The sequence below is a fragment of the Ascaphus truei genome, chromosome 3 (genome assembly GCF_040206685.1).
Source record: "Ascaphus truei isolate aAscTru1 chromosome 3, aAscTru1.hap1, whole genome shotgun sequence".
Taxonomy (NCBI): domain Eukaryota; kingdom Metazoa; phylum Chordata; class Amphibia; order Anura; family Ascaphidae; genus Ascaphus; species Ascaphus truei.
Genome location: NC_134485.1, coordinates 411,501,232 through 411,526,294, shown reverse-complemented (window position 1 = coordinate 411,526,294; position 25,063 = coordinate 411,501,232). Strand labels below are relative to the sequence as shown.

The 25,063-nt window shown below is 45.3% G+C and overlaps 1 protein-coding gene across 2 annotated transcripts in view; it reads right to left on the bottom strand.

The window, feature by feature from the left end:
* GAB2 (GRB2 associated binding protein 2) overlaps positions 1-25,063 on the bottom strand; it is a 271,494-nt gene that overhangs the window by 75,705 nt on the left and 170,726 nt on the right. For both annotated transcript variants that reach the window (XM_075592614.1, XM_075592613.1), the window contains one exon: positions 19,492-19,792. In XM_075592614.1, coding sequence (XP_075448729.1) covers positions 19,492-19,753 — 262 coding nt within the window. In that variant the 5' untranslated portion in view covers positions 19,754-19,792. The remainder of the gene's footprint in view (positions 1-19,491; positions 19,793-25,063) is intronic.

Genomic DNA, 25,063 nt, shown 5'->3' with positions numbered 1-25,063 from the left:
CCTAAAAACAACCCTTCCAAAAAAATATTTGAGGAAGCTAACGAACCGCAAAGAGGAACTTAATACTTGTCTGTCCGAAGTTGCAGAAAAAATGATGACATGAACCAAACAAAAATAGTTTGAGAAGGCTAATAAACCTGACTCTATGCTGGCATATCGCCTTAGACATAAACAACCCAAGTTAGGTATCCATAAAATTCGAACCAACTTGGGAACCTAACATCTAACCCGGTTAAAATTGCAAAGGAGTTCCACTTTCTATAGTAAGCTATATGATGGTAAAAAAGCAACTAAATCCCAGAATTATAGAAAGGAACTGGAAAAATATCTATAGGATTCAGGATTACCCACTATTCCTGAGCACGAGCAAGACAACATAAACAAATTAATTACGCCAGAAGAGATAGCGGAGGTGATTAGTTCCCTGAAGCCAAACAAATCCCCAGGCCCAGACGGGATTTATATTTTAAAAACATTGCCCGCCTTCTTATTCCCCATCTACAAAATCTTTTTAACTCCATACTAGACGGTGCAGATTTCCCGAATACTATGTTACAAGCCAATGTATGTTTCATCCCTAAGGCCGGGAAAGACCCTGCATGCTGTGCGAGCTACAAGCCGATATCGTTAATAAATGTAGACTTGAAGATCTTCTCAAAAATTCTTGCCAACCGTCTTAATAGAGTATTGCCTGGTATGGTCCACCTGGACCAAGTAGTTTTGTCCCAGGAAGACAGGCGGCCGACAATACGAGAAGAACGATCGACTTAGTGGCTCACGCCAAACAAACAAATATCCAGCCCATGGCATTATCTTTAGACGCAGAGAAAGCGTTTGACCATCTGGACTGGGAATATATGGAAGGTACACTAAAAAAATAATAATTGGCTTCGAGGCCCAGTTTCGGCTCTTTATACGTCCCCTTCGGCCAGGGTATTATGCTCAGGAATAGCCTCTGAGGTTTTTTCAAATCAAAGGAGGCACTAGACAATGATGTCCACTATCCCCTCTCTGTTGTTCGCCCTCTCCCTCGAACCAATGGCCAGTCATATTAGAAACAACCCCAACATAGAGGGTATCCTAGTTCTGGGCAAATAACACTCTTTGACACTCTCAAAGTCACTTATATTGCTCTCAAACCTGTTCCAGGAACTTGGGATCTTTAGTAGACTTTCAGGTTTTAAAATAAATGGTAATAAATCTGAGGCACTAAATATTAATTTTCCTAAAACAGTAGTCACATTAATCTCAGTAAACTTCGAATTTAAATGGTGCAGTAAAGCCTTGAAGTATCTAGGTATATTTTTGACGAATGATTATTTAACTCTGTGCAGTGCTAATTTCCCAGGCCTCCTCAGGTCTCTTAAGAATGACCTGGTTAGTTGGTCCAAACATAATATTTCCTGAATTGGCAAAATTAACTCAATTAAGATGAAACTCCTCCCTAGAGTTTTATATTTGTTCCTCACTCTCCCCATCCGGGTCCCACTGTGGGAAATTCAAGATTTACAGTCCCACATAAAATCCTTAATATGGAACAACAAGAGCCCTCGAGTGGCCAGAACCATTCTCAGCCAATCCAGACTGAAAGGAGGTCTGGCTCTACCGTGCCTACTCTGTTTTTATAAAGCAGCTCAATTTAGCCAGATTTTAGCCTGGCAATCAGATATAGGAGGTAAGAGATGGGGTGGAACTGGAGACGGACTTGCTGGCCCCCCGGAATTAAGATCAGTTTTGTGGTCCCCTAAGATTTCCCAAAAGAAAGCAAGTGGCTGTTTACACTCGATATCTCACAATTTGAGTTTGTTAAACAAAAATAAAAAAAAACTAAGCTCACTCTTGATAGATCAGGCATGACACCACTATTTTTTAACCCAGAGTTCTCCCTGGGTATGGCGGGGTCAATTTGTGAAGCATGGAGATCAAGGGGGATCCATAGGATAGTAGACATTATGGATATGGACAAATCCAAGGTCCTTTATTTCTCCACCCTCAGATACCAGTATGATCTCCCAAGTGGAGAGATTTTCAGGTACCTTTAGATCCAGGGTTTTGTTCAAGGTGGAGGCCTAGCTCCACCCTTGCCTTTTTTCGAGACACTGTGCCGCAAGGCCCCAATTCAAAGGGGGTTGACTCCTCAATCTTTCTCCCTTCTCTGGAAAAAGAATGCCCTTTTATAGAACAGTGGGAAAGAGACCGAAACCAAACTCTGGAACCAGAAATATGGGGGGAAGTATTTGAAGCAGCAACCACAAGCTCTATATATACACAGATCAAAGAAAATGCTTACAAAGTATTATATAGGTGGTACGTAACTGCGGAGCGTTTGGCCAAGAAGTACCCGGGAACGTCCCCTTTGTGTCCTAAGGGCTGTGACCAGCTCGCCTCGTTTATTAAAATGTGGTGGCTGTGTCCCGGGGTGGCGGAGATCTGGAAGAGGGTACATAGGCTGACGCAGAGAGTTCTGAGTTTTGGCTTTCCTGTCGACCCATGGGTATGTCTTCTAAACAAAGCTCAGGAGAATATGGAAAGATACCAAAACAAACTTATTAGCCATATAACGACATCAAAACGCCGTGCCATAGCATCGGCTTGGATAAGCCCGAACCTACCGGTTCTCAACCAAATAAAAACAAGAATCTGGTACTCTCTTAAAATGGAAAGACTTACTGGGATTCTAGATGACACTTACTCAAAATTTCAGAAAGTATGGCAGCCATGGCTGATTTATGAGACTCAACACGCAAGGACATCCGCCCATAAACCAGTCCAATATTTTCCAGTGAAGACCTTCTCTGTTTCCCGAGTCGCCCGGGGAGACAGCCAACCAAAAAACAAAAAAGTATAAGACACAGAGGATTTGATTTGAAGTATATGTGTAACGCTTGCGCTCACCTCGAACAAGGCGGGACCCCGTACTGAGGTGGGAAAGTATGAAACTGTGCACCCACAGCAGCGGAGACACACCTTAATACTTGCCGAGATTGTAGGTAGGTGCCAGGAGAGTATCCGGAGTGCAGTTGTCTGAGGTTGGGCCAGAATAGCGGATGGTCAGAGGCAAGCCGGGGTCGGTAATCCAGAGAGGGGTCCTAAAGTCAAGCCGGGTCAGTACACAGAAGAGATAAGCAGCAGAGGGTTAAAGCACAACAGGAACAAGGCAAGGCAGAGACGTGAGAACACAAGGCAACCATGAACTATGCTCAGCCAAAGAATGAAAGGAAAGGCTGAGCATATATAGGAGAGCTGGACGAATAGGACTGAGGGGAGGAGCGGAGGCACGGCCTCCGCGGAAGCAGGGACAGGCTACAAGGTGCAGGAGACAGGTGGGAGAGAAATTAGTGTTGACGCACAGCTGGGGAGCGGTGCACACGCGTCATGTATGTGCTCAGTGCGGCGTACCAGCGGAGGGGCAGAGACAAGCTCCGTGTGATCCTTGAAAGCCCTCCGTGGGCGCACGTGTTCTGTAAGGTGCGCGGGAGGCTGTACAGCAGGAGGCAAGGAGGAAGCGCGCCATGTGGAACGCACTCTCTTACCGCTTGCAGCGGGATGCTGTGCAGCAGGATGTGAGGGAACACGCCGCAGGGGATGTGTACCCCGATTCCTTAAAATATGTATGTTAATATTTATTTATTTTTGCCATTGGACATCCATTGTGTATTTTTATAATGTAATATGTGCTCGTCGGGAATGTTGCACTATTCCTCCCCACCCCCCACCCCCCTTTCCCATTTTGATTTTTGATTTCTGTATTCCCCCTCCCCCCTCCCAATTGTTGGAAAAACTTTTTTAAAAAAACTTAAGTATATATATTTTAAAAAAAATGGAGAAAAGCATAGGGGTGGCAAATTAATAAAACTGATTTATGGCTGTTTCATACAGATACGCACTTTTTCAATGATCAATGATGAATGATCAATCAATGATGATGCCATCCAATCTGACATTACAGTACCTATGATGTCATCACTTGACTGGATTACTGGAATGGAAGTTGCGGATGGCCACTTTGAGTGAGGAAAAACCCTGACACGGGTAAACCGTTAATCTTATCTCTAACTGGGGGTTCTGCCAGCAGAATGACCAGAGAAACGTCTGGTGGGGGCAAAAAAAAACCCTAGTTAGAAAAATGTGTTTCAAAACCTCTTCCAGATATGAAGTGGATTGCAGCTTTGTAGTACTGTATGTTGGAGGCCCCGTTGGCAGAGAAAGGGGTTAGTCCAGTGTAACGATTACCCAGTGTACATCTGCGTTGCCCCAAAGGAGGACAGCCTGATGGGGCTCCCCAAGAGATGCTCCCCTCTGCACCGGACCAGCGTGCTAAGGGTTAACATTTGCCTGTACTTTGTTGAACGTCAACCCCACCCACTGGAATGTTAATGAGCCAAGAGGACACAAATAACTTTTTGTTCATAGCTGCATTGAAAATCAACCACCCCAGTGTACATCTGCGTTGCCCCAAAGGCAGACAGCCTTTGGCGCAGCCGAAGGGCAGGCAAAGGATGTGAGCCGTTTGCTGCCGTTCGCTGATGTTAAAGTGATGTTAAAGCTGCTCTATTTCAATCTGAAACTCACAAACCCTTTATCCCCTGTACCCAATTTTCCAACTCTATCTGTCCATGAAATGCATGTGAATTGACTGTTTAACCCTGTTCTTTTAATGTAACCATGTATTTTTATAACTCTGTGCCCAGGACATACTTGAAAACAAGAGGTAACTCAATGTAATACTTCCTGGTAAAACATTTTTATAAATAAATAAAAAATAAGGCAGGGGTTTAGAACTCCACTCCTCAAGGACAACCCCCTCCCCCCCCAAGGATATCCCAGCTTCAGCACAGGTGGCTCAACCAGTCCGTGACTCAATCAGTCCCTGCTTCAGAACAGGTGGCTCAATCAGTGGTTCAGTCAGCCTGTGCAGAAACTGGGATATCATTAAAACCGGACCTGTTAGTGAGGTAATGAGGACTGGAGTTGAGAACCCCTGCTATAAGGTATCTGCATCTTCGCATTTGTCACTGAGCAGGGAGGGCTCCAGACTTTGCTCTCGGCAGAGACCTCTCTCCAAGCATCAGGGCCAGAGTGTGTGGAAAGCTTTTCCGTTGAGACATCGAAAAACGTACTTTATTCAACATTACCCAACATTATTTATTAGTCGCAGAAGCCACTAAAACCAAGGACAAGCAGCTTTGCCAGCTCAACATCTGAACTGCTGGGAGCTCAACGTTTGCTCGGGACAAACTTTACTGCAAGACCCAAGAAAGGCTCATTTTTAGATTAAAAATAAATAAATATTAATCTGGGCAAATTTGTGTTTGCAAACAAAACAACCCCCAAATTTAGCAAAAAGTTTGAAAACGGAATCAATTTTGTTTTCTGCTTATTTTCAGGGGTTTTCCAGAATGTAATTTAAAAAAAAAAAAAAATACAAAACATTTTTAGAACCAAAAACCCCAGTAGAAGTTCCCACCCTTAATTATAACGATATACGGAGAATTTCACAATTGTGTGAACATTGTTTTATATCAAATTAAAAATACTTTTGCTGCTTAAAAAGTTGCATATCAGCTTGTTGAGAACTTTAGCACACAAACTGTCACAGTGACTGTCCACTGACAATCGTGCATCTGTCACTAAGTAACAACCGAACCTTGTATGGTGTCCTTGTCAAAAAAGAACAGCTATGTATGGCCCTTATTCAATATGTGGAGAAGCTGCTCTCCAGTGCTGTACAAGAGAAGAGAACCATTCAAATAAATGACAATAAGTAGGGATAGATGTAGGATTATGTTTCCTTGTTTGTTATGTTACAGATAGGGACAGTGCCCTTGTAGAAAGGACCCCAACTATAAGGCCAATGGAAACACGCAGGTACCACAGAGGGAGAGGCAGACACGCCACAGCCGGCCATATGCAGAGGGCACCCGTGCGTCAGCCAGAATGGGACATTTAAAGATGGCGCATCGGAGCGGTCTGTTTAGGCAGTGTAGCTGTCCTGCGCGGTACATTTAAAAATGCAGTTGTCAGACGGTCGGGTGCAGCAGACCTGTCTTGTCGGGTAGGGCGCACTACGGACTGCGGTCAGGTGCTGGAGCAAACATCCCAGTGAAGTGTCCCGTGTCAAAATGACCCTGCGGTGAAGTGTCCCCATGGTAGGAGGCTGGCAGCATGTTGGTTGTGGCCAAACGGCCGCAGTGAAACATCCTAGACAGCGGATCAGCTCTACAGGCGGATGTATTCTCATCAATCAGTAGGGAAGTGACAATTCCCAATCAGGAATGGTATATTGTCGGTACCTGCACAGAACCGGCTAGGATCCCAGTAAGGGCCCACAGTAGACGGCTACAAGGGATGTTACCCGTAGGGGGCCCTGTCCAATACAAGTAATACAACCAAGTAAATGCACCTCCCTTTGAGTGTTGAGTGGGCACATAGGGAAGCACTGTGTCAATGAGTAACCACGAGTATGTAAACTAACGTACAACTTTGTCAAGTGTGAGCGAGGTGTCTCTGTGTGTGGGGACATGAATAAAGGCCGAGTTGCACTACAAAAGTTCCTCTCGCCCATCATTTTCATCCTTGCTACCTCATTGCCCGGCCGCTCGAATCCAGCACCCTCAAGTGAGGTCAACTGTACTGGGTAGCCAAATACTGTGCCCCGATGTAAACTCGCCAGGATTGTAACAAGAAAACCCACTTGAAATTGTCCCTATGGACTCCAGCCACAGTGGGAATATTGCTTTACTGCAGTATCAGCATCAAGTGCCATACGGGTAATCACACCTGTTGGGCGCTAACATTTTAAGTCAATAGGAGTTACCGCCGGAACAAGTGCGATAACCCGTATCAGCACTTGATGCCGGAAAGGGACAATTACCTGGTGCCGTTTAGCCTCTGAGGTAGGGGTTAGGAGTTACGGTAAGGAGAAGGGGTCAGGGTTTTTGGGGTTAGAGGTTAAGGTTAGGATTACTTGCGGCGGTGAAATGGCCACGGCTAAGACACCTTGATGCATGTGCCCCGATATATACGTGCCAGATCTCTCTGGGAGGCTGGGGAGGCTCCTGCACATAGTGTTAAAATACACTGGCACAGAACTCAGGGATACATTTCATTTAGGCCCATATTTAATTTAGTGAGAAAGAAGATGCCGTACAGTAAATGATGCTGTGACTTTCATTCACCAGAATGGAGGTTAATACTCTGTTAGCTGTACCTCCTCCTCGCTATATAGAAAAAAGCAATGCACAGTTAACAATGCGATAGCTTCGATCCTCATGTAATAGGGGCCTCAGACAGAAGAGTGCAGAAACAGGATGGGCATTACTGCAGTATTAGCTATGCATCTCACCCAACTCATTATATTGTACGGTAATGCACTGTTCACGGTGCAGTAAATTCCATTCTGTTTCCTTAACGCTTAGATAGACACAAGGGAGAAGGGACAGTAACAAGTCAGAACAGAGAATGTTATGCTAAAGTCAAGTGCATGTTGGCCCTAACACCGTATAGCAGGTTAATAACAGGTCAGTTTACCTTGGGAATAAACTCGGGCACAGCTATTTTAGCAGACGTGACAACATTCACTGATTTTTAACCTATGTTCGCAGAGCCCTGGGATTCCAAGGGAGGTGACGGGGGGGTCTAAAGCTTCAATAGAAATTGGCACTTTTAAACCGAAATACTGAAAACATTTTTTTTTATTTAAAGACCCAGAAAAAATGAGTTTGTCTCTGTTCCAGGATTGCCAGAATATTCACCCGGTGGTCGAAAGGGGTTAAATAAAAGGTAGTGGTTCGGTGTCCAACAAAAAAAAACATTTGGGAAGCAGCTATTCACACTATACGTAGAAAACATTTATAATATTTATGCTTAGAAGGCAGAATAAACAGTAGGTGAGCAACCAAAAAAAAGTGGGTTCTGTGACTAAAATAAATAGTGGTACTTTAAATAAAAAAAATCTTCTAAATTTGAAGTGGATTCCTGCCTTGCAATACGTTGCAGGCCCCTCTGGCAAAGAAAATGGTTATTCCAGTGTGAAGAATTCTCTTTTTATAAGGTAACTGCCTCCTTGCGTTCCTCACTGAGCAGGGAGGGCTCCAGGCTTTGCTTCTGGGAAAGACCTCTCTCCAAGCATAAAGACCAGGAAAGGAAAGGTCTTGCATCGAAGACTAGGCCTACTTATGAACATCATTGTATCCTAGCATTATGTATTGGTTGTTAGAACGAAGGATGTGCCGGTTTGTGTTTTTTTATGCACTTCTGAACGTCATACGTTTGTTAGGAAGTTTGAGTCACAACGGATCCGATTTTTCTAAATCCCACCGAACTTCGAGCTAAACCCGAGAGAACCAAATCTGATGATGAGCCAATTTTGTGTTTGTCACTGATCTGTCCGTCCGCCTGCAAACTCCTTCAGTTTGTGTGAAGGGAAAGTCCCTCTGCGATACATTTGTAAAGGAGAACAACTATACCAAGGGTGGCCAACTCCAGTTCTTAAGGGTCAGCTTTTCAGGATAACCCTGCTTCAGCATAGGCGGTACAGTCTTCAACTGATCCACTGATTGAGTCACCTGTGCTGAAGCAGTGATATCCTGAAAACTTGACCTTGAGGACTCAAGTTGCCCCCCCATCACCCCACCTCCCTTGAACTATACATTATCCATTTGAGGAACAGTATTGCAGTGACTAACACAGGACTTTGCATAAGAGGACACTGCTTCCCAACCAATGCTCTACAAAAGCAGCGATGAAAAAGCTCAACACCCTAATCTCGTGTTATTTATATCCACTCCAAACTGAGCAGCGAAGACGTCAGAAAATGTTTTGGTCTCTGGAAATAGATTAGGATTACCAAATCATATATTTAAAGGGATGAAACACATGAAACCTACAAGTGATGGACTATCACCATAGCATCCAAATTACATTGTAATTTGGATGCAATAGTGATAGTCCATCATTTGTAAATATAGAGCTCCATTTTGCGCCTGGAGAGGGCGCTACTCACCGGCGTGGTCACAGCACAGTCCCGATCCGCTCCGGAGGTCGACACGGAAGTGACGTCATCTGGTGGAGACATTGCGGGATCTCGGTACTGGTCAAAGTCCCCCACCGGAAGTTTGTCATGGGTTGCGCCGGAACTACATGGCGCTCCTCCTCGTAGAAGTAGGCGCCGGGCAGGGATTCTTCACTGGATACCTGCATCGCAGCCTGCAGGGAGGAAAGGGTTGGTGCCTCACCGCTCCGCTGGCTCGAGATGGTCGTGGGTTCATCTGGAATGCTGTCAGGTACCGCCTCCGCTGCACTGGGCACCGCCATGGCTGTGGGACTTCTCCTCGGTCAAGGCCGCACCAGTGCTCGCCGTGGGGTGGTCTCTGGACTCGGCCGCTCCACTCTGAAGGTAGGTGGCTCTTTTTCTTCCAGGTCTCGGGGGTGGTCCGCCGGTTGGCGCATCACCACAGGTCGTTGGCTACTGTCATTGGTTGAAGATGATGAGGGTAGGGACACCTCCACATGGGAACGGTGTCAGGCACCTCGCATTCACAGGTGGCCACCGGCAGAAAGCAATCCCGCCTCTGCGCCACTAGTGGAAGCACTCGCAACACTCCCTGGGTAGTCACCTTACCCGGTGGTGCTGACATCTGGGGTTCCGGCTCTGGAACCGGGGTGCACGGACCCCCTGGAACGTCTGTTAAGGCGCACGGGCCCTCCGAACCATCCATAGTTGAGGTAGACTTTGCTTTAGCAGCAGAATCGACCACCCAGGTACTGGGGTCAGTCGCATCATTCTCTGTAATTCCGTAGGCCGCAGCGGCGTGGGCTTCAGGAAACATGCTCCGCAGCAGTCACACTGGCCTCCTCAGGTCAGTTTGCCATCTGGGAAATCGCCTTTGGGACAGAAGCATTGTAGATACCACTTCCTTTCCACGTGTCCTCCTGGTAACCGATAGGGGTCAAATTCCATATCTCCAGACATAATCAGTTTTTGCTGAACACAAGGGCACAAAAGCAAGGGGCAGCTCGCTCCTTTCACTCGCCAGGCTCCGAAGAACTGAGGGTGTGGCCCTCTGTATCCGGTACTTCCCTTATTCTCTGAAATCTTTAGGCATTGGTTGTCGGCGTGTCCCCTCCCACTGGTGGAGATTAGAGGAGAGACACCCGATGATGTGGACGGGGTGTGACTCTGACACTGAGTTGAGCCAGTCACATCGCTTGGGTGGGGTTCTGGCTTTCGCGCCAAACCCTTGCAAAATTTTGCAGCGAGGCGTGCAGTTCTTTTGCAACCAGCACATGCGCTATCCGCCTTGGCGGGAGACACCATTTTAGATCGCACAGTCCACGCGGTGCACTCCCTTGCAGGGAAGCCGCCATTTCAGTTGAAATAGTGATTCAACATAGCGCAACCCTCACGATTTTGCAAAGGGGCCGCTCTCCAGGTACATCTGCAGTACATGGTAATCTCATGTACATGGACATCAATATACCCCAGGCTAGGCAAAACTCTTTCTTCAGTACACTGCACACGATAACAGTCGAGTTTGAGCACCCTGTGACTCCCTGTGCATCCACGACTGGTAGCACTGCGATGAGTCTCTATACAGAGGTTCAAGCATCCGAGTAGGTCCTGGCACTCCTCCTACGACCTCCTTGGCAGCACCTTACACCACCCTGCTCTTGCACTGACACTGTAAACCCTTTCAGGAATTTTTTGACCAAGTTAACCATTTATCCCCTCCAGACCTCCACAGCTATCAATATCCAGGGTGACTCAGAACAGCAATAGCCCTCTGCTTCAGCACAGTTTGTCCATTAGGTCAGCATAGGCTGTAGCTCCCTGACGGTGAAGTTCAGCCCTAGTTATGGTATGCCGGGGTCCCCTGGCCTCCCTCCTTCCTTCGTACTCTCGCTGGATGCGTACCTTATTATCTTTCAGTTTTGCTTCGCTGAAAGCCTGTATTGATGATCTCAGCAGCGCCTCCAAATGTAACACATGTTCCCCCACCCTCTTGGAGATTTCACTGCTACATGGTATGATGTGGTTCATACCTGTTGGCTCACAGTAGATCTGAGCTTCCCACGTTGTTGTAGGGGAGAACAGAACAGGCTTCTGGGGTAGTAACTGTACTCCATGTGACAGCGCCTCCATCTCTTGCAGGCCCCAGGGTTCTGGAGACAATCCCTGCAGGAGAACTTACTTCCCCTTGTCCTGATAGATTGCAGTCTCAGGCAGGAAGGTATATTGCAACAGGAACACACTTTATTCATACACACTGCAGATGTTCAGCATACATTGCTCACAGTGGTTACAGCAGTTCTTGGGGTTTCACCCTCAGGATGTACCCTGGACCTCCTCTGCGGGTACAGGGTCCCCAAAGCAGTCCCTGCTCTTCCCTGACTCCCTATTAGAGCCAGGAATGTTCTCACTCTTAACTCCCCACAGGGAGAAGGCAGTAAGTGCACAGCCAATCCGCACTTCTGTGTGAGAATTTGTCTCTCTCAAAGGTAGAGACAACTGACTAACTTTGGTAGTGCAGCCCTTTAAGTACAAGAAAAGCAGGAACCAGGTCTGAGTCCCTGATTGGACACACAGGCTTAGTCACACCGCCTCCCCTGTGACTTACTGAAGCTGCTGGGGGTGGGGAAAACCCAGGATTAGTCCTAGCAGGCCTGCTCTTACCAGGGCATACTGCCAGGAGAAGGGCAGACTGGTAGCCAGAAACCAGCCCAGGCGAGATAGAGATCCAAGCAGCCGCCACTCCAATAGTCTTTCAATAACGGTTGGTGAATGTCCCATAAAGTAATAACAAATGCACGATACCTTTTTCCACGAAATCAGCAGACAGCACTCAGGTAAGTATAGTAAATTAATTATTGAATTTTAAACAAAGCACAAATATCCAACGTTTCGGTCCCAACAATGGACCTTCCTCAGGGCGGTGCGTATATATATACATATACACAGTTAGGTCCGGAAATTATTGGACACTGATACAATTTTTGTTATTTCGGCTGTGTACCAAAATAATTTCAAGTTACAGTTAAATAATGAATATGGGCTTAAAGTGCAATCTATCAACTTTAATTTGAGGGTATTCACATCCAGATTGGAGGAAGGGTTTAGGAATTACATCTCTTTAATATGTAGGCCCCTCTTTTTCAAGGGACCAAAAGTAATTGGACAATTGACTCAAAAGCTTTTGGACAGGTGTGGGCTATTCCTTCGTTATTTCATCATAAATTAAGCAGGTAAAAGGTCTGGAGTTGATTCCAGGTGTGGTATTCGCATTTTGAAGCTGTTGCTGTGAACCCACAACATGCGGTCAAAGGAGCTCTCAATGCAAGTGAAACAGGGCATCCTTAGGCTGCAAAAAAAAAAAGAAAATCCATCAGAGAGATAGCAGGAACATTAGGAGTGGCCAAATCAACAGTTTGGTACATTCTGAGAAAAAAAGAACGCACTGGTGAGCTCTGCAACACAAAAAGGCCTGGACATCCACGGAAGACAACAGTGGTGGATGATCGTAGGATCCTTTCCATGGTAAAGAAAATCCCCTTCACAACATCCAGCCAAGTGAAGAACACTCTCCAGGAGGTAGGCATATCATTATCCAAGTCTACCATAAAGAGAAGACTTCACAAGAGCAAATACAGAGGGTTCACCACAAGGTGCAAACCATTCATAAGCCTCAAGAACAGAAAGGCCAGATTAGTCTTTGCCAAACAATATCTAAAAAACCCAGCCCAGTTCTGGAACAGCATTCTTTGACAGATGAAACTAAGATCAACCTGAACCAAAATGATGGGAAGAAAAAAGTATTGAGAAGGCTTGGAACGGCTTATTATCCGAAGGATACCACATCATCTGTAAAACACGATGGAGGCAGTGTGATGGCATGGGCATGCATGGCATACAATGGCACTGCGTCACTAGTGTTTATTGATGATGTGACAGAAGACAGAAGCAGCTGGATGAATTCTGAAGTGTATAGGGATATATTGTCTGCTCAAATTCAGCCAAATTCAGCAAAGTTGATTGGACGGCGCTTCACTTTACAGATGGACAATGACCCAAAACATACTGCGAAAGCAACCCAGGAGTTTTTGTAGGCAAAGAAGTGGAATATTCTGCAATGGCCGAGTCAATCACCTGATCTCAACCTGATCGAGCATGCATTTCACTAGCTGAAGACAAAACTTAAGACAGAAAGACCCACGAACAAACAACAACTGAAGACAGCTGCAGTAAAGGCCTGGCAAAGCATCACAGGAGGAAACCCAGCGTTTGGTGATATCCATGCGTTCAAGACTTCAAGCAGTCATTGCCTGCAAAGGATTCTCGACAAAGTATTAAAAATGAACATTTTATTTATGATTGTGTTAATTTGTCCAATTACATTTGAGGCCCTGAAATAAGGGGACTGTGTATGAAAATGGTTGTAATTCCTAAATGTTTAATACGATATTTTTGTTCAATCCCTTGAATTAAAGCTGAAAGTCTGCACTTCTACTGCGTCTCGGTTGTTTCATTTCAAATACAATGTGGTGGCGTACAGAGCCAAAATTATGAAAATGGTGTCAGTGTCCAATTATTTCCGGACCTAACAGTGTGTGTGTGTATATATATACACACACACACACACACACGCACGCACGCACGCACGTATGTGGTGACAGGCAGTCGAGGAGCCAGTGATAGGCACAGAATGGGGAACCCAGGACCACTACCTGTCTCCCTCCCCCATTTTGTGCCTGTTGCTCTCCCCCATTCTCTCTGTCTCTCTCCCTCCATTCTATGTGTCTCTCTCACCCCCCATTCACTGTGTGTTTCTCTCTTCCCCCCATTCACTGTGTGTATCTCTCTTCCCCCCATTCACCTTGGGATATGTGGCAGTGAACCTACGGTGGTCGAGCAGCTCCCAGCTACCAACGTGAAGACGCAGAGACGCAGAGACGTGTGTGAAGTCCCTTCCGGGTCCCAGTGCTCCACGAGAGAGGTGAATGGCGGCTGCACGCTACAACTAAGCAGCCGCAAAGGAAAGTACAGATTCCCTTACTCTCTGGGACAACTCTCTGGAACAACGGCTGATACAGACACAAGATCCAGCACTTCAAAGGACTTCAGTTTACACAGAGGCGATCGTGGAGTCTTCAGTTGGTGCATGGGCTGGTCCCATAATATGCCTGATTTTATCAGACAAATTGTAAGTGTGCATTTGTCTTGTCCGTGATGTATTAAAATTCTTATCTGATTTTACACAAGGATCGGGCGCTTCTTTTCTCTTTTTTCTAAATAGGTGCTGTGGGAGTTCGGTGAACCCAAGAAGAAGCAGCCTGTACTTTTGTGATTCATTTATCCTGGACAATCTGAGGACTTAAGTATTTTTTGTGAACATTTACAATTGCTTTACCAAATTTTTTTTTTTTGACTATCATTGTTTTTGGTCCACTATTTGTTATGACTTGAATGTAATTCACAATTTAGGTTAGGTTGGACCTCGCATATTTTTAGTTATTTATGTCAATTGCACAGTTATTCTTTTGTCCTCTATTTTTGATAGAATTTGAATCAATTTTTGTTCATATTTTTCTATTTTTCTTTTTGATTTTTATGCACACTTTTTCTTTTTAACACATTTTTAAAAACTAAATTTTTTTTATAATATTATCAATTGGGCATAGATACGGCCCCTGCCACTTTTTATATTGATATTTATCTGTTTGAACTCAATTTATCGACCTGGTGCAAACGCCTACCACATATATCAGCGTTGCAGCAGTTTTGGTGTGTTTGGTAAGGGGCGCTGTCTATAATTCTGTCACATATATATATATATATATATATATATATATATATATATATATATATATATATATATATATATATATATATATATATATACCATACGATACCGTTTGAAGCACGAGTTCAGGAGACCGCACTCTGGTAAGTTAGATCACAAGTTTTTGTATTGAAAAAGACACATAAACCGACGTTTCGGTCCCCCAGTGGGACCTTTCTCAAGGGGGACCGAAACATCGGTTTATGTGTCTTTTTCAATACAAAAACTTGTGATCTAACTTACCAGAGTGCTGTTTCCTGATCTCGTGCTTCAAACGGTATCGTATGGTTTAATATTGCTTTATGGGACAAGCACCCAATTTTTCTACTTGCAAGTGGAGTGCCGGCTGCTTCTGTGGATTCTATATGTGTGTGTGTGTGTGTGTGTGTGTGTGTGTATGTGGTGACAGGCAGTCGAGGAGCCAGTGATAGGTAGCGGTCCTGGGTTCCCCATTCTGTACCTGTCACTCTCCCCCATTCTCTGTGTCTCTCTCACCCCCATTCTCTGTGTCTCTCTCACCCCCCATTCTCTGTGTCTCTCTCACCCCCCATTCTCTGTGTCTTTCTGACCTCCCATTCTCTGTGTCTTTCTCACCCCCCATTCTGTGTCTGTCTCTCCCTATTCTCTGTGTCTCTGCCTCTCTCTATTCTGTGTGTCTCTCTCTCTCCATTCTGTGCCTCTGTCCTGGCAGCAGACACCAGAAATGCTCACTGACTCATTTCAGGGTCTCACTGCTGGGGCTCCGCTGAAGCTAACCCCACCCCCACCCTCTGCAGCTGACCCCACCCCCACCCTCTGCAGCTGACCCCACCCCCACACTCTGCAGCTGTAGTCAGACCCAGCCTCCGCTCTCTGCTGCCACCCCCCCCTGCTCTGATGGTCAAAACTGGGACAGGCAGAAAAAAACGGGACATTTTAAAAAATGTCGGGCAGCCGGGACAAAGCTTAAAGAACCGGGACTGTCCCTGGTCACCCTACATAGATATCATACATGCTTATGATAATAATGCCTCCAGCGCATGCGCAATATCGTTGCAGTTTAAACGCATGCGCATGAGCCCTGAGTTACCTGCGTATACGCACGATCCCTGCTTCTTTCACCATCGCAGGGTGCACGCCCCCAATCTGAAAGTCGCTCAGCTCAGACAGTGCTGCTGAGAACTTGTGCCCCCCTTCTGCAGCCCCAGTCTGCACATGCGCAGTATGCTACTAACGTTTCATAGAAAGTCACAACTGAATTCATTTTACCCTATGAGATTTTCCAACCGCCAGCAAAGAAGTTTCACTTCAAAAAATTACAAATAATAATATAATGGTTTTATTAGCAAAAGTAATATTAATCATAAAAAAGAATGCGGGTGATTGCTAGTGTCAATCAGCAAAAGGGGACACTGTCCTCATTTTACAAACAGTGTCATAATAATAATAATAAAAATAATATGAATAATAATAACAACAACTTTATTTCATATAGGACTCCCAATGGGACTCCCAATTATATTAATTATATTAAGTACATCAGAATTACAGTATAGTGCACAGTACACAGCACAGAGGATTGTTACAGACACAGGTCCCTGCCCAAATGAGCTTACAATCTGTGTTGGTGTCTGAGGCACAGGGAGGTAAAGTGACTGGTCCAAGGTCACAAGGAGCCGACACCGGGAATTCAACCAGGTTCCCCTGCTTCAAACTCCTTTAATTTGCATTTCATATGTAATATTTTTTCATTTTGGGTACCCGAGTCCCCTCCCGGCCTCCCCCTTCCTTCGCTCTCTCGAAATAGCGTCAAGAGAGACGAGAACGCTGTCTACAAAGAGAAAAGACTTCTCACGGCGTTACCTCTCCAGCTCGAAGGAGAAACAAGGTTTCCATTTATGCCTGCAGCACTCGCTCTCGCCTTACTCCTGTATCTTATTGGTCAGCCAATTTGTATTTAATTTTGTACAGCGCTCAGTAAATGTTCAGCACTTAACAAAGTACAAACAATAACACTAGTTTCACGTTAGACTGTGTTCCAACAGAAAAATGTGCAAACGCTGAGAAGTCCGGAAGCACCTTTGGGTCCATCCACCTCGACACGCATAACGTTGTACAAATATATTGTCTCTTTACTACAGGTACTTAACCCAGGGGTTCTCACCTCCAGTCCTCAAGCCCCCCCCCTACCCCCCCCGAACAGGTCAGGTTTTAAGGATATCTCTGCTTCAGCACAAGTGGCTCAATCAGTGCCTCAAGATTTAGCCACCTGTGCTGAAGCAGAGATATACTTAAAACCTGACCTGTTGAGGGGTGGGGTCTTCAGGACTTGATGTGAGACCCCTGACTTAACCTATACTACACTCCTAGAGGAAGAGACAGTACGTGTGTGTGTGTGCTGTATTTTCCACTCTGTAAAAGGTAACAAAAACACTTTGCGCCAAACCATAAAAATGCCTTTGACGTTAAAATATTCATCTTGAACGATGCCGTTTATTCCTCTCTCCAATGTCTGCTAAAGTGAATTCCCAGAAACAGACGCTGAAATTGAACTTTTATTTTGTGGCGTTCATTTTGGATCGGGGGGGGAGGGGGAATTTACTTTTTGGCCTATCAACCTCCCACTAGCTCTCTCTAATCTGGGAGGGAGATAGAACATAGGCCCAAAACCAATCAATCACCCTTATGCCCAATGACAAAGTAATTGCTACAAAGATGTACCTGACCTCAGCTCAGAAGCTTGCAGACTATTTCAGTGACTAGGCCAAGAGAGAAGCTGATAATCTTGATAATCCTAAAGGCAGCGAATCACCAAAACAATAACAGATTCAATAATCAAAGTGTGATAGTATCAGGGGGTGTGGAGTCTCACTAATGTTTCATTTTGAAACCTACACTACTACCATCGATTAACACACAGTGACACAGACATTTAGTCATGTGAACATCTTGTACATACCAGTTAAAACTTGCACCGTATCACCTTTTAAATGGTAACACTGTGAATCCGACAGGCTACTAATAATATCTGGAGTCATGTGTCACACACATGATTTGCTAAGGGCAAGGTTAATGAAACTCTGAGAAGAATGCTTATTACCAGCACAGTTAGTATGGTAATTTCACATGGAGAAGTATCGAGCAGGTATCCTCTCAGAAAAATTATAAATGAACTGGAACAAATTGCTGGGATCTAATCACAAGTTTAGGACTAATCCCATTTATTTGACATATGACTGTTTTTGGCACCGGGTAAACTGCGGGACTGCGACTCCACCGGTGCTGGAGGATTATTGCTGCCGGGGTTCCGACCCGGAAGCATGGACCCCCCGCAACGCGCAGTGCTATCTCCGGAGTCGCAGCTACACACACACACACACACACACGCACGCACGCACGCACACACACACACACCTAAGAGTCCAAAACACACACACACCTACCTAAGAGTCCAAAACACACACACACACCTACCTAAGAGTCCAAAACACACACACACACACCTACCTAAGAGTCCAAAACACACACACACACACACACACACACCTACCTAAGAGTCCAAAACACACACACACACACCTACCTAAGAGTCCAAAACACACACACACCTACCTAAGAGTCCAAAAAACGAAAATGGGCTCCTCTCCCTCTATATTTGAAGTCCCCCCGTTGCCCCTCTGAGTGGGAGGCGGGAGGGTAAAGCAGTGGGCCGCATGCTCTCCTGGAGTCACCTTTCCTTTCTGTCTGAGAGATGGCAATAGCCCAGAGTCAGAGCAGCCCAGGGAAGCCAGCATGGCGCCCCCAGGCTGAGAAACAAATGCACCGGGTGAGACTCAGGCCCCTCCCCTGCTGCAGGAGAGAGGGGGAAGGGGCAGGACATTTGTAATGTTCATAAACGTCAAAATGGCAGTGAAGGGGTTAACAGTCACTTTAACATTGTCATAGCAATTAACACAGAATTAGTACATCCTAATTAAAGGAGCAGTCCAAGTGACGTGTGCAGTTTTAATGTCCCGGTCACGCGGGCCAATAGGAAGACAGAAGGGATGACATCACGGCTTCCTATTGGCCTGTGTGACATAGGACATTTATGCCACCAATACGATATTCCCATCTAGCCCAGTCGGAGCCGATAACGGCACCCTATACGGAGATAAGTATTTCGGGACACGGGGGGTCCCTGGAGCTGAAATCAACGCGGTTCCGCTTCGGAGACCCCCTGCTTCAACTCTATTGATAAAAAAAAAGCTTTACCGCTTTACAAATATTCTGTTCTCTATAATTGGCAGATCCTATTTTAAGATTTGGTCATTCATGGTCTCTTATCCACCACTTTGCTGCTATGTGGCCTGCAAGCAATGCGCAGTCTTCCTGGCAGCAATGCAGTTAACAGAGTCATACAGTCTGTATGTCACGCGTGTGTTCATGAAGCAAGGTGCTTTGTGTCACCTTGGGCTGCTTTCCCCACTTGTGTCACTCAGAGATATTCTGTAAGCAGAGCTACTCCATAAGACACCTTCTGGTGCCAGGTGGCTCTGTGTGGCCCATTAAACTAAATGTTGTATGGAGTAGCACTGCTTAGAGAACGTGGCAAATAGTCATATGGGACAATAGGAAAAGTTAGGGTGGCAGTCAGCTGCGCGGTAATGTGAGAGCGGAAGAATTAAAGCTGTACCTGCATTCTCCTCCGACTGGTTAAAGCCACAGATCTGACATATGCTGCGGACCCACTTGTTCATCTCCTCCTCCGTTTCGGCCACCAGGTAGAAGGTCCGGTCGCTGGTCTTGATGTCAAAGACGAAGCTGTCCTGCAGCTCCTTCTTGTTGAAGGTCAGCCCTGCATCAACCTGCTCGCAGCAGCTGAGGTTGATCACCCGGATGGGTTTCTTGGAGTGGTCATTCTTATAATATTCTAGGACATCTGGGTCCCCGCTCATCCGCCCGCTGCGCAGGATAAACCAGCGCTTCTTCCATGCCTGAAATAAAGAAAAGGGGACTTCTCAATATATGCAATACGTTGTGATGTAGGATTCACCAAGCACCTTCCATTCCCATGTTAAGGTTCCATAAGGAGCTCAAAGCTCTAGGTGCCATATTTATCTTGGAGATATGTAGATTTGTTGTAGGTTGCGATACCTTTTAGGGGACCACCCCTACAAGTTCTTCAAAGGTGAAATTATAGTGTACAAGCTGTTGAAACCTCACAGGTGTCCTTCACAGTACACTTGTTTGAAGAAGAAGCCTATGAGGTTTGGAAGGCTTTGTACACTGTCATTTCATCTTTGAACAACTCTCCATGTGGGCCCCCTCAAAAGGTATCACAACCTACAATCAATATACATACATAAGCCTCTCAATAGTGTCATATTAAGACTCAATGCCCTCTCTAAACATACTCATCATCCTAGCCTACAACTACAAATCGCTGCCCTTATACCCAATACTACTGGTCTCCCAACAAACCACTTACCTTGTCAGCCCTTATTCCATTTCCTAATATTTCCCGCACCTGTATCGTATTTAATTCCCTTTGGTCAAATGTTAGTTTTGTGAAATGGATTTGCTATGTAACTAAAAGTAAACAGAGTATCATGCTGCACAAGCACAACAATGAATTATTATGGAAACTCTATTCTTTCTAAAAAATAATTATACGCTGTATGTGTATGTATGTATATATATATATATATATATATATATGTTATGGTGGGTAAAAAAAGTGACTAAAACCCTCCACAGTAAAGCATAAAGCAACTGTAAATATTCCTGTATATTCATTTGCATGTCTTAGACAGGTCTGCAACCCTGCAGACCTGTCTAAGACATGCAAATGAATATACAGGAATATTTACAGTTGCTTTATGCTTTACTGTGGAGGGTTTTAGTCACTTTTTTTACCCACCATAACCTTAATAGTCGTGGTGATTACCTACTCTTATCTCATTTGAGCAAATGTCAGCAAGCCAACCTCACACTGATGATACCCATCAAGGTTGAAACATGTCTGTGAGTGGGTTAACTGACTTTGCATCTCCCAAGTCCTTGCTTAAAAGCTGTGTTTAAAGCAGCATGCATTGACTAAGGGTTGCTCATGTAATGTGAGCATGAGATAAAAAGTGGCACTGTGTGCTCATTTGCATGTCATTTCCCAGAATCCCTTGCTGCAGTGGAAGTGCTGTTTGCTGGGTGATAATGGTGAAAGACAGGGTTGCAGACCTGTCTAAGACATGCAAATGAATATACAGGAATATTTACAGTTGCTATATATATATATATATATATATATATATATATATATATACACACACACACACACACACACATATACACGCACACATGCACACACACATGCACACACACACACGCCACAGGGATAAGAGAATCAAGCATTACAGTAAATTTTGGAAGAAGTGAACCCCTGTTCCAAAGAGCTCACCATTCACAAGGGGATCTAAGCCAACTAATTAGACCAGGGCAAGTTAACATGTTACCCAAAAGCTGCCAATATGTGGTCATTCCCCTTGGGGTTTTGCTGCAGATGTCGGTAAGCTTTTTTTGACCATGAAAAATTTCTTGCAATGAGACATGGGCCTGTTCATTAAACGGCGAGAATGGCGTTCCTGCGAGAAAAGGTGCATATCCGTACGGAAACATATCTGGCTGTATTCACTCATATCTAACAATGTGGGAGAATGACACGGAGCTTGAATCAGGGGAGCCTGATTAAATTCCCAGTGTCGGCTCCTTGTGACCTTGGGCAAGTCACTTTATCTCTCATAGATTTTGAGATCATCTGGGCAGGAACTGTCTGTAAAAACTCCTATGTGCTGTACACCCCGCGCTACTGTACACTGTAATTGTGAAGCTCTGAGTCCCATTTGGAGAAAAGCGCTATTATTATTATTATTATTATGTGGCAATGGCATTGTAAGGTCACAATTTGAATCTGGGGGCGGAAATCCTTATGATATCCACATTTTGTATACAAATGAGGAAATCTAGTAATCTCCCAATCTCTCTGTACCCCTATACATGTTAATCTCTTTAGGTCACAGAGAGACATGGTGAAATATAATTAAACAGTATATGAACATATGCTAATGCATGAGGCCATAAGTGGTCCTGGGAAAGATTCGGTTCTTAAAACCTGCAAAGGAATTTATGGTCGAAAATTATACAGAGTAACTACAGGTGCGCCGACGAGTATTCTAAAACATGCCTTGGAAAATCTGGGGCTATCACCAACAAGACTCAGGTACATGCTGGGTACATGCTGCAACATTTCAGTGACATTTCTGCAGAGACTAATGGCCCATCGGACTAACACAGCACGGGTCCCTGGCAGTCCCATTCAGTTTGAATGGGACTGCAAGGGACCCCCGCTGTTAATCCGATGGGCCATTAGTCTGTCTGCAGAAATGTCACTGAAATGTTGCAGCATGTACCCAGCATGTGCCTGGGTCTTGTTGGTGATTGCCCCAGATTTGTTTTAGAATAGTCGTCGGCACTACAGTAAATTGCTACAATAAATGAACGTTGATTTTTGGCAAAGCTATTTCAGCTGCAACTTTCTTACAGGTACTGTATACAGCTGTAATACATTTCCTTAACAGATTCCCTAAAATATACATGGTAAATGAACCACCTACTTTCTCATTCTAAAGTTTCTTCATCGTGGTTTCCCAGTGATAATATATTCAAATACACTAAATTCCATTCAAATAAAGGAGTGAAGAGAAAATTATGTATCCAGTGGGGGTCTAATAAGTTGGCATTATTTCTAGTGGCCAGTACTCAAGCCATAAAAATAGAGTCCCCTTAGAGAGGTGGCTGTTTTTGTCACATGCTATTAAGATATCTGTATTAGGCATGGTAAGACCCATCGGTCAGGTTTCATAGTGCTCGTCAAAACCATGTCAAATGGTGGCTGGTGTGATATTAAGGTACATTGTAACAGGCGCTCACAAATGTAAAGTTTCAGTGTCTTTTTCACATAATGCAACAACAGTAGCTACTGTATACTACTCTTGGGAAGCCCATTCACAACACTGGGCTCAACGTCCATGGTATAGCTACATCTATTGCATGCATGAGGCCCACAGTATGCTCAGCAGTATACAGTATCTATGTTTTAGTTCCTAAAGTATGACATTCTTGTAGAGTATAAAAATGGGGTCTTAGGGAGGAGTGGCTCAGGGAGTAAAGACACTGACTAGCACTGCGTTTGATGCAGGGGAAACTGGTTCAATTCCCGGTGTCGTCTCCTAGTGACCTTGGGTAAGTCACTTTATCTCCCTGTGCCTCAGGCACCAAAAACATAGTCTGTAAGCTCTACAGGGCAGGGACTGTGTCTGCAAAATGTCTCTGTAAAGCGTTACGTAAAAACTAGCAGTGCTATACAAGAACATGCTACAAAAACAAAAAAACAATTGTAAATAACACTGGCACATGGCTATGCTTCAATCTAACTTGTTAGCGGTTGGCACCTCAGGCATAAGGATATAGAAAAACTTGCCTGAGGTCACACAGAGTTGACATTGGCTCGCTGCCTTAACCACAAAGCCTTGATATCACATACAGTATCGCACTACAGCAGATAAAAACTCCAATCACAACGGGGACAAATATTTTTTCACTAAAGGATTCACCCCTATAACTTTCCGTTTCCAGCTTCTCCCAAAAAGCGCGCTGTCCGCAGAAGAGACCCCGCAGAAGAGACCCCGCTGCCAGTGTCCAGCCCAAAATAAAAAGGGCTCTTAAAAAAACAAGCTTCTAAAAATGGCAGACATGTTTATTGCATAAAAACGTAGAAAAAATATGGTGGGGGATATAAAAGACCCTGGCAGACATCACCGCCCAATGCGTTTCAGTGACAGTACGTCACCCCATGTTTTTATGGAATACATTTTTTTTACATTTCAGTTCAGAACGTACAGAGTTGCAAACACACGTCTTCATATTTCTCTACTTGTTCTCAGGGGAGATAAAGTTGTGGGCTTTAAATAATAATAATAATAGCATGTTCTTGTATAGTGCTGCTAATTTTACGTTTTGACATTTTGCAGGCACAGACCTGCCCCGTGGAGCTTACAATCTATGTTTTTGGTGCCTGAGGCACAGGGAGATAAAGTGACTTGCCCAAGGTCACAAGGAGCCGACACCGGGAATTGAACCAGGCTCCCCTGTCAGTCAGTGTCTTTACTCACTGAGCCACTCCTCCTATATCATGATTTATATTATATATTATTATTATTGTAAAAGAAACTGTGTTACAGAATTTCTTAACATTTTGGGACAAAGCCTCAATAAAACACACTTTTTATCTTAGTGCTGTGTTGGTCATTTGCGATGGTCGTATATAACACGAGGTGCAGTTTATATGTGTACTATTCCCAGAAGATTCAGGACCTCTTCCTATTTTTATCATGATGTGGCTAGAGGTGGACACGCAGAGCCGAGGTCCTGGCGCGCATGAGCAGGTAACGCAAGGTGTCCGGCCTGTGGGCCCGCTCCCAACGTGGGATGGAGGGGAAGCGCCAACCCAGCTTCCCCCACCTCCAGCCACGGAATTCGCCAGTCTCGGCCCCCCCCCCCAACCGCCCACCATATATATCTGGGTTCCCCCTTGGCCCCCTTACCTCCGGATGCGTGCGCGCACCCAGGCGAGGTACGGGCGGCACTGCAGGGGGTGTGGACCAGCAAGTGGATCACTGGAGGCCCGGCGGCTCACCTTGCAGGGCATCGCCATCTTGATTGCGATCGCGCAAGATGCCGCACATGCGCAGTATAGGCACGCGAAGTTGCCATTAGAGCAATAGGCTCCGCAAGGGACTACAAGCCCCATAATGCATAGAGGCTGTAATTCACATGGCGCGAACCAGCCAACAGGGCTGTAGCATTCTCCCTGCTTCCAAGAGATACATTTTGCGCGCTATGACCACGCCAGCAGTCGGAGCTAGGACAAGAAAGGGGTCCAGATCACCCATCTATACAGAGACTCTCTTCATGGTGGGCAGTCTATTTGGGAGTCACCCAATGTAGAGGCGCAGGCTTCGCGGTTCAGTACTTCGGATCCGTGGATCCCATCTTCATCTACGTGCCTGGTACCCAACTCACCAGAGCACCAACTCCACACGTTAGTGGGGCAGCGCTGTCTCACACATTTGGATGGGTTGGCTCTCGGGGGACACTGGGATGGTCCGTGCCTGGAGCACCTCAGCACATTGGGGCAAACCCCACTGGGGTGT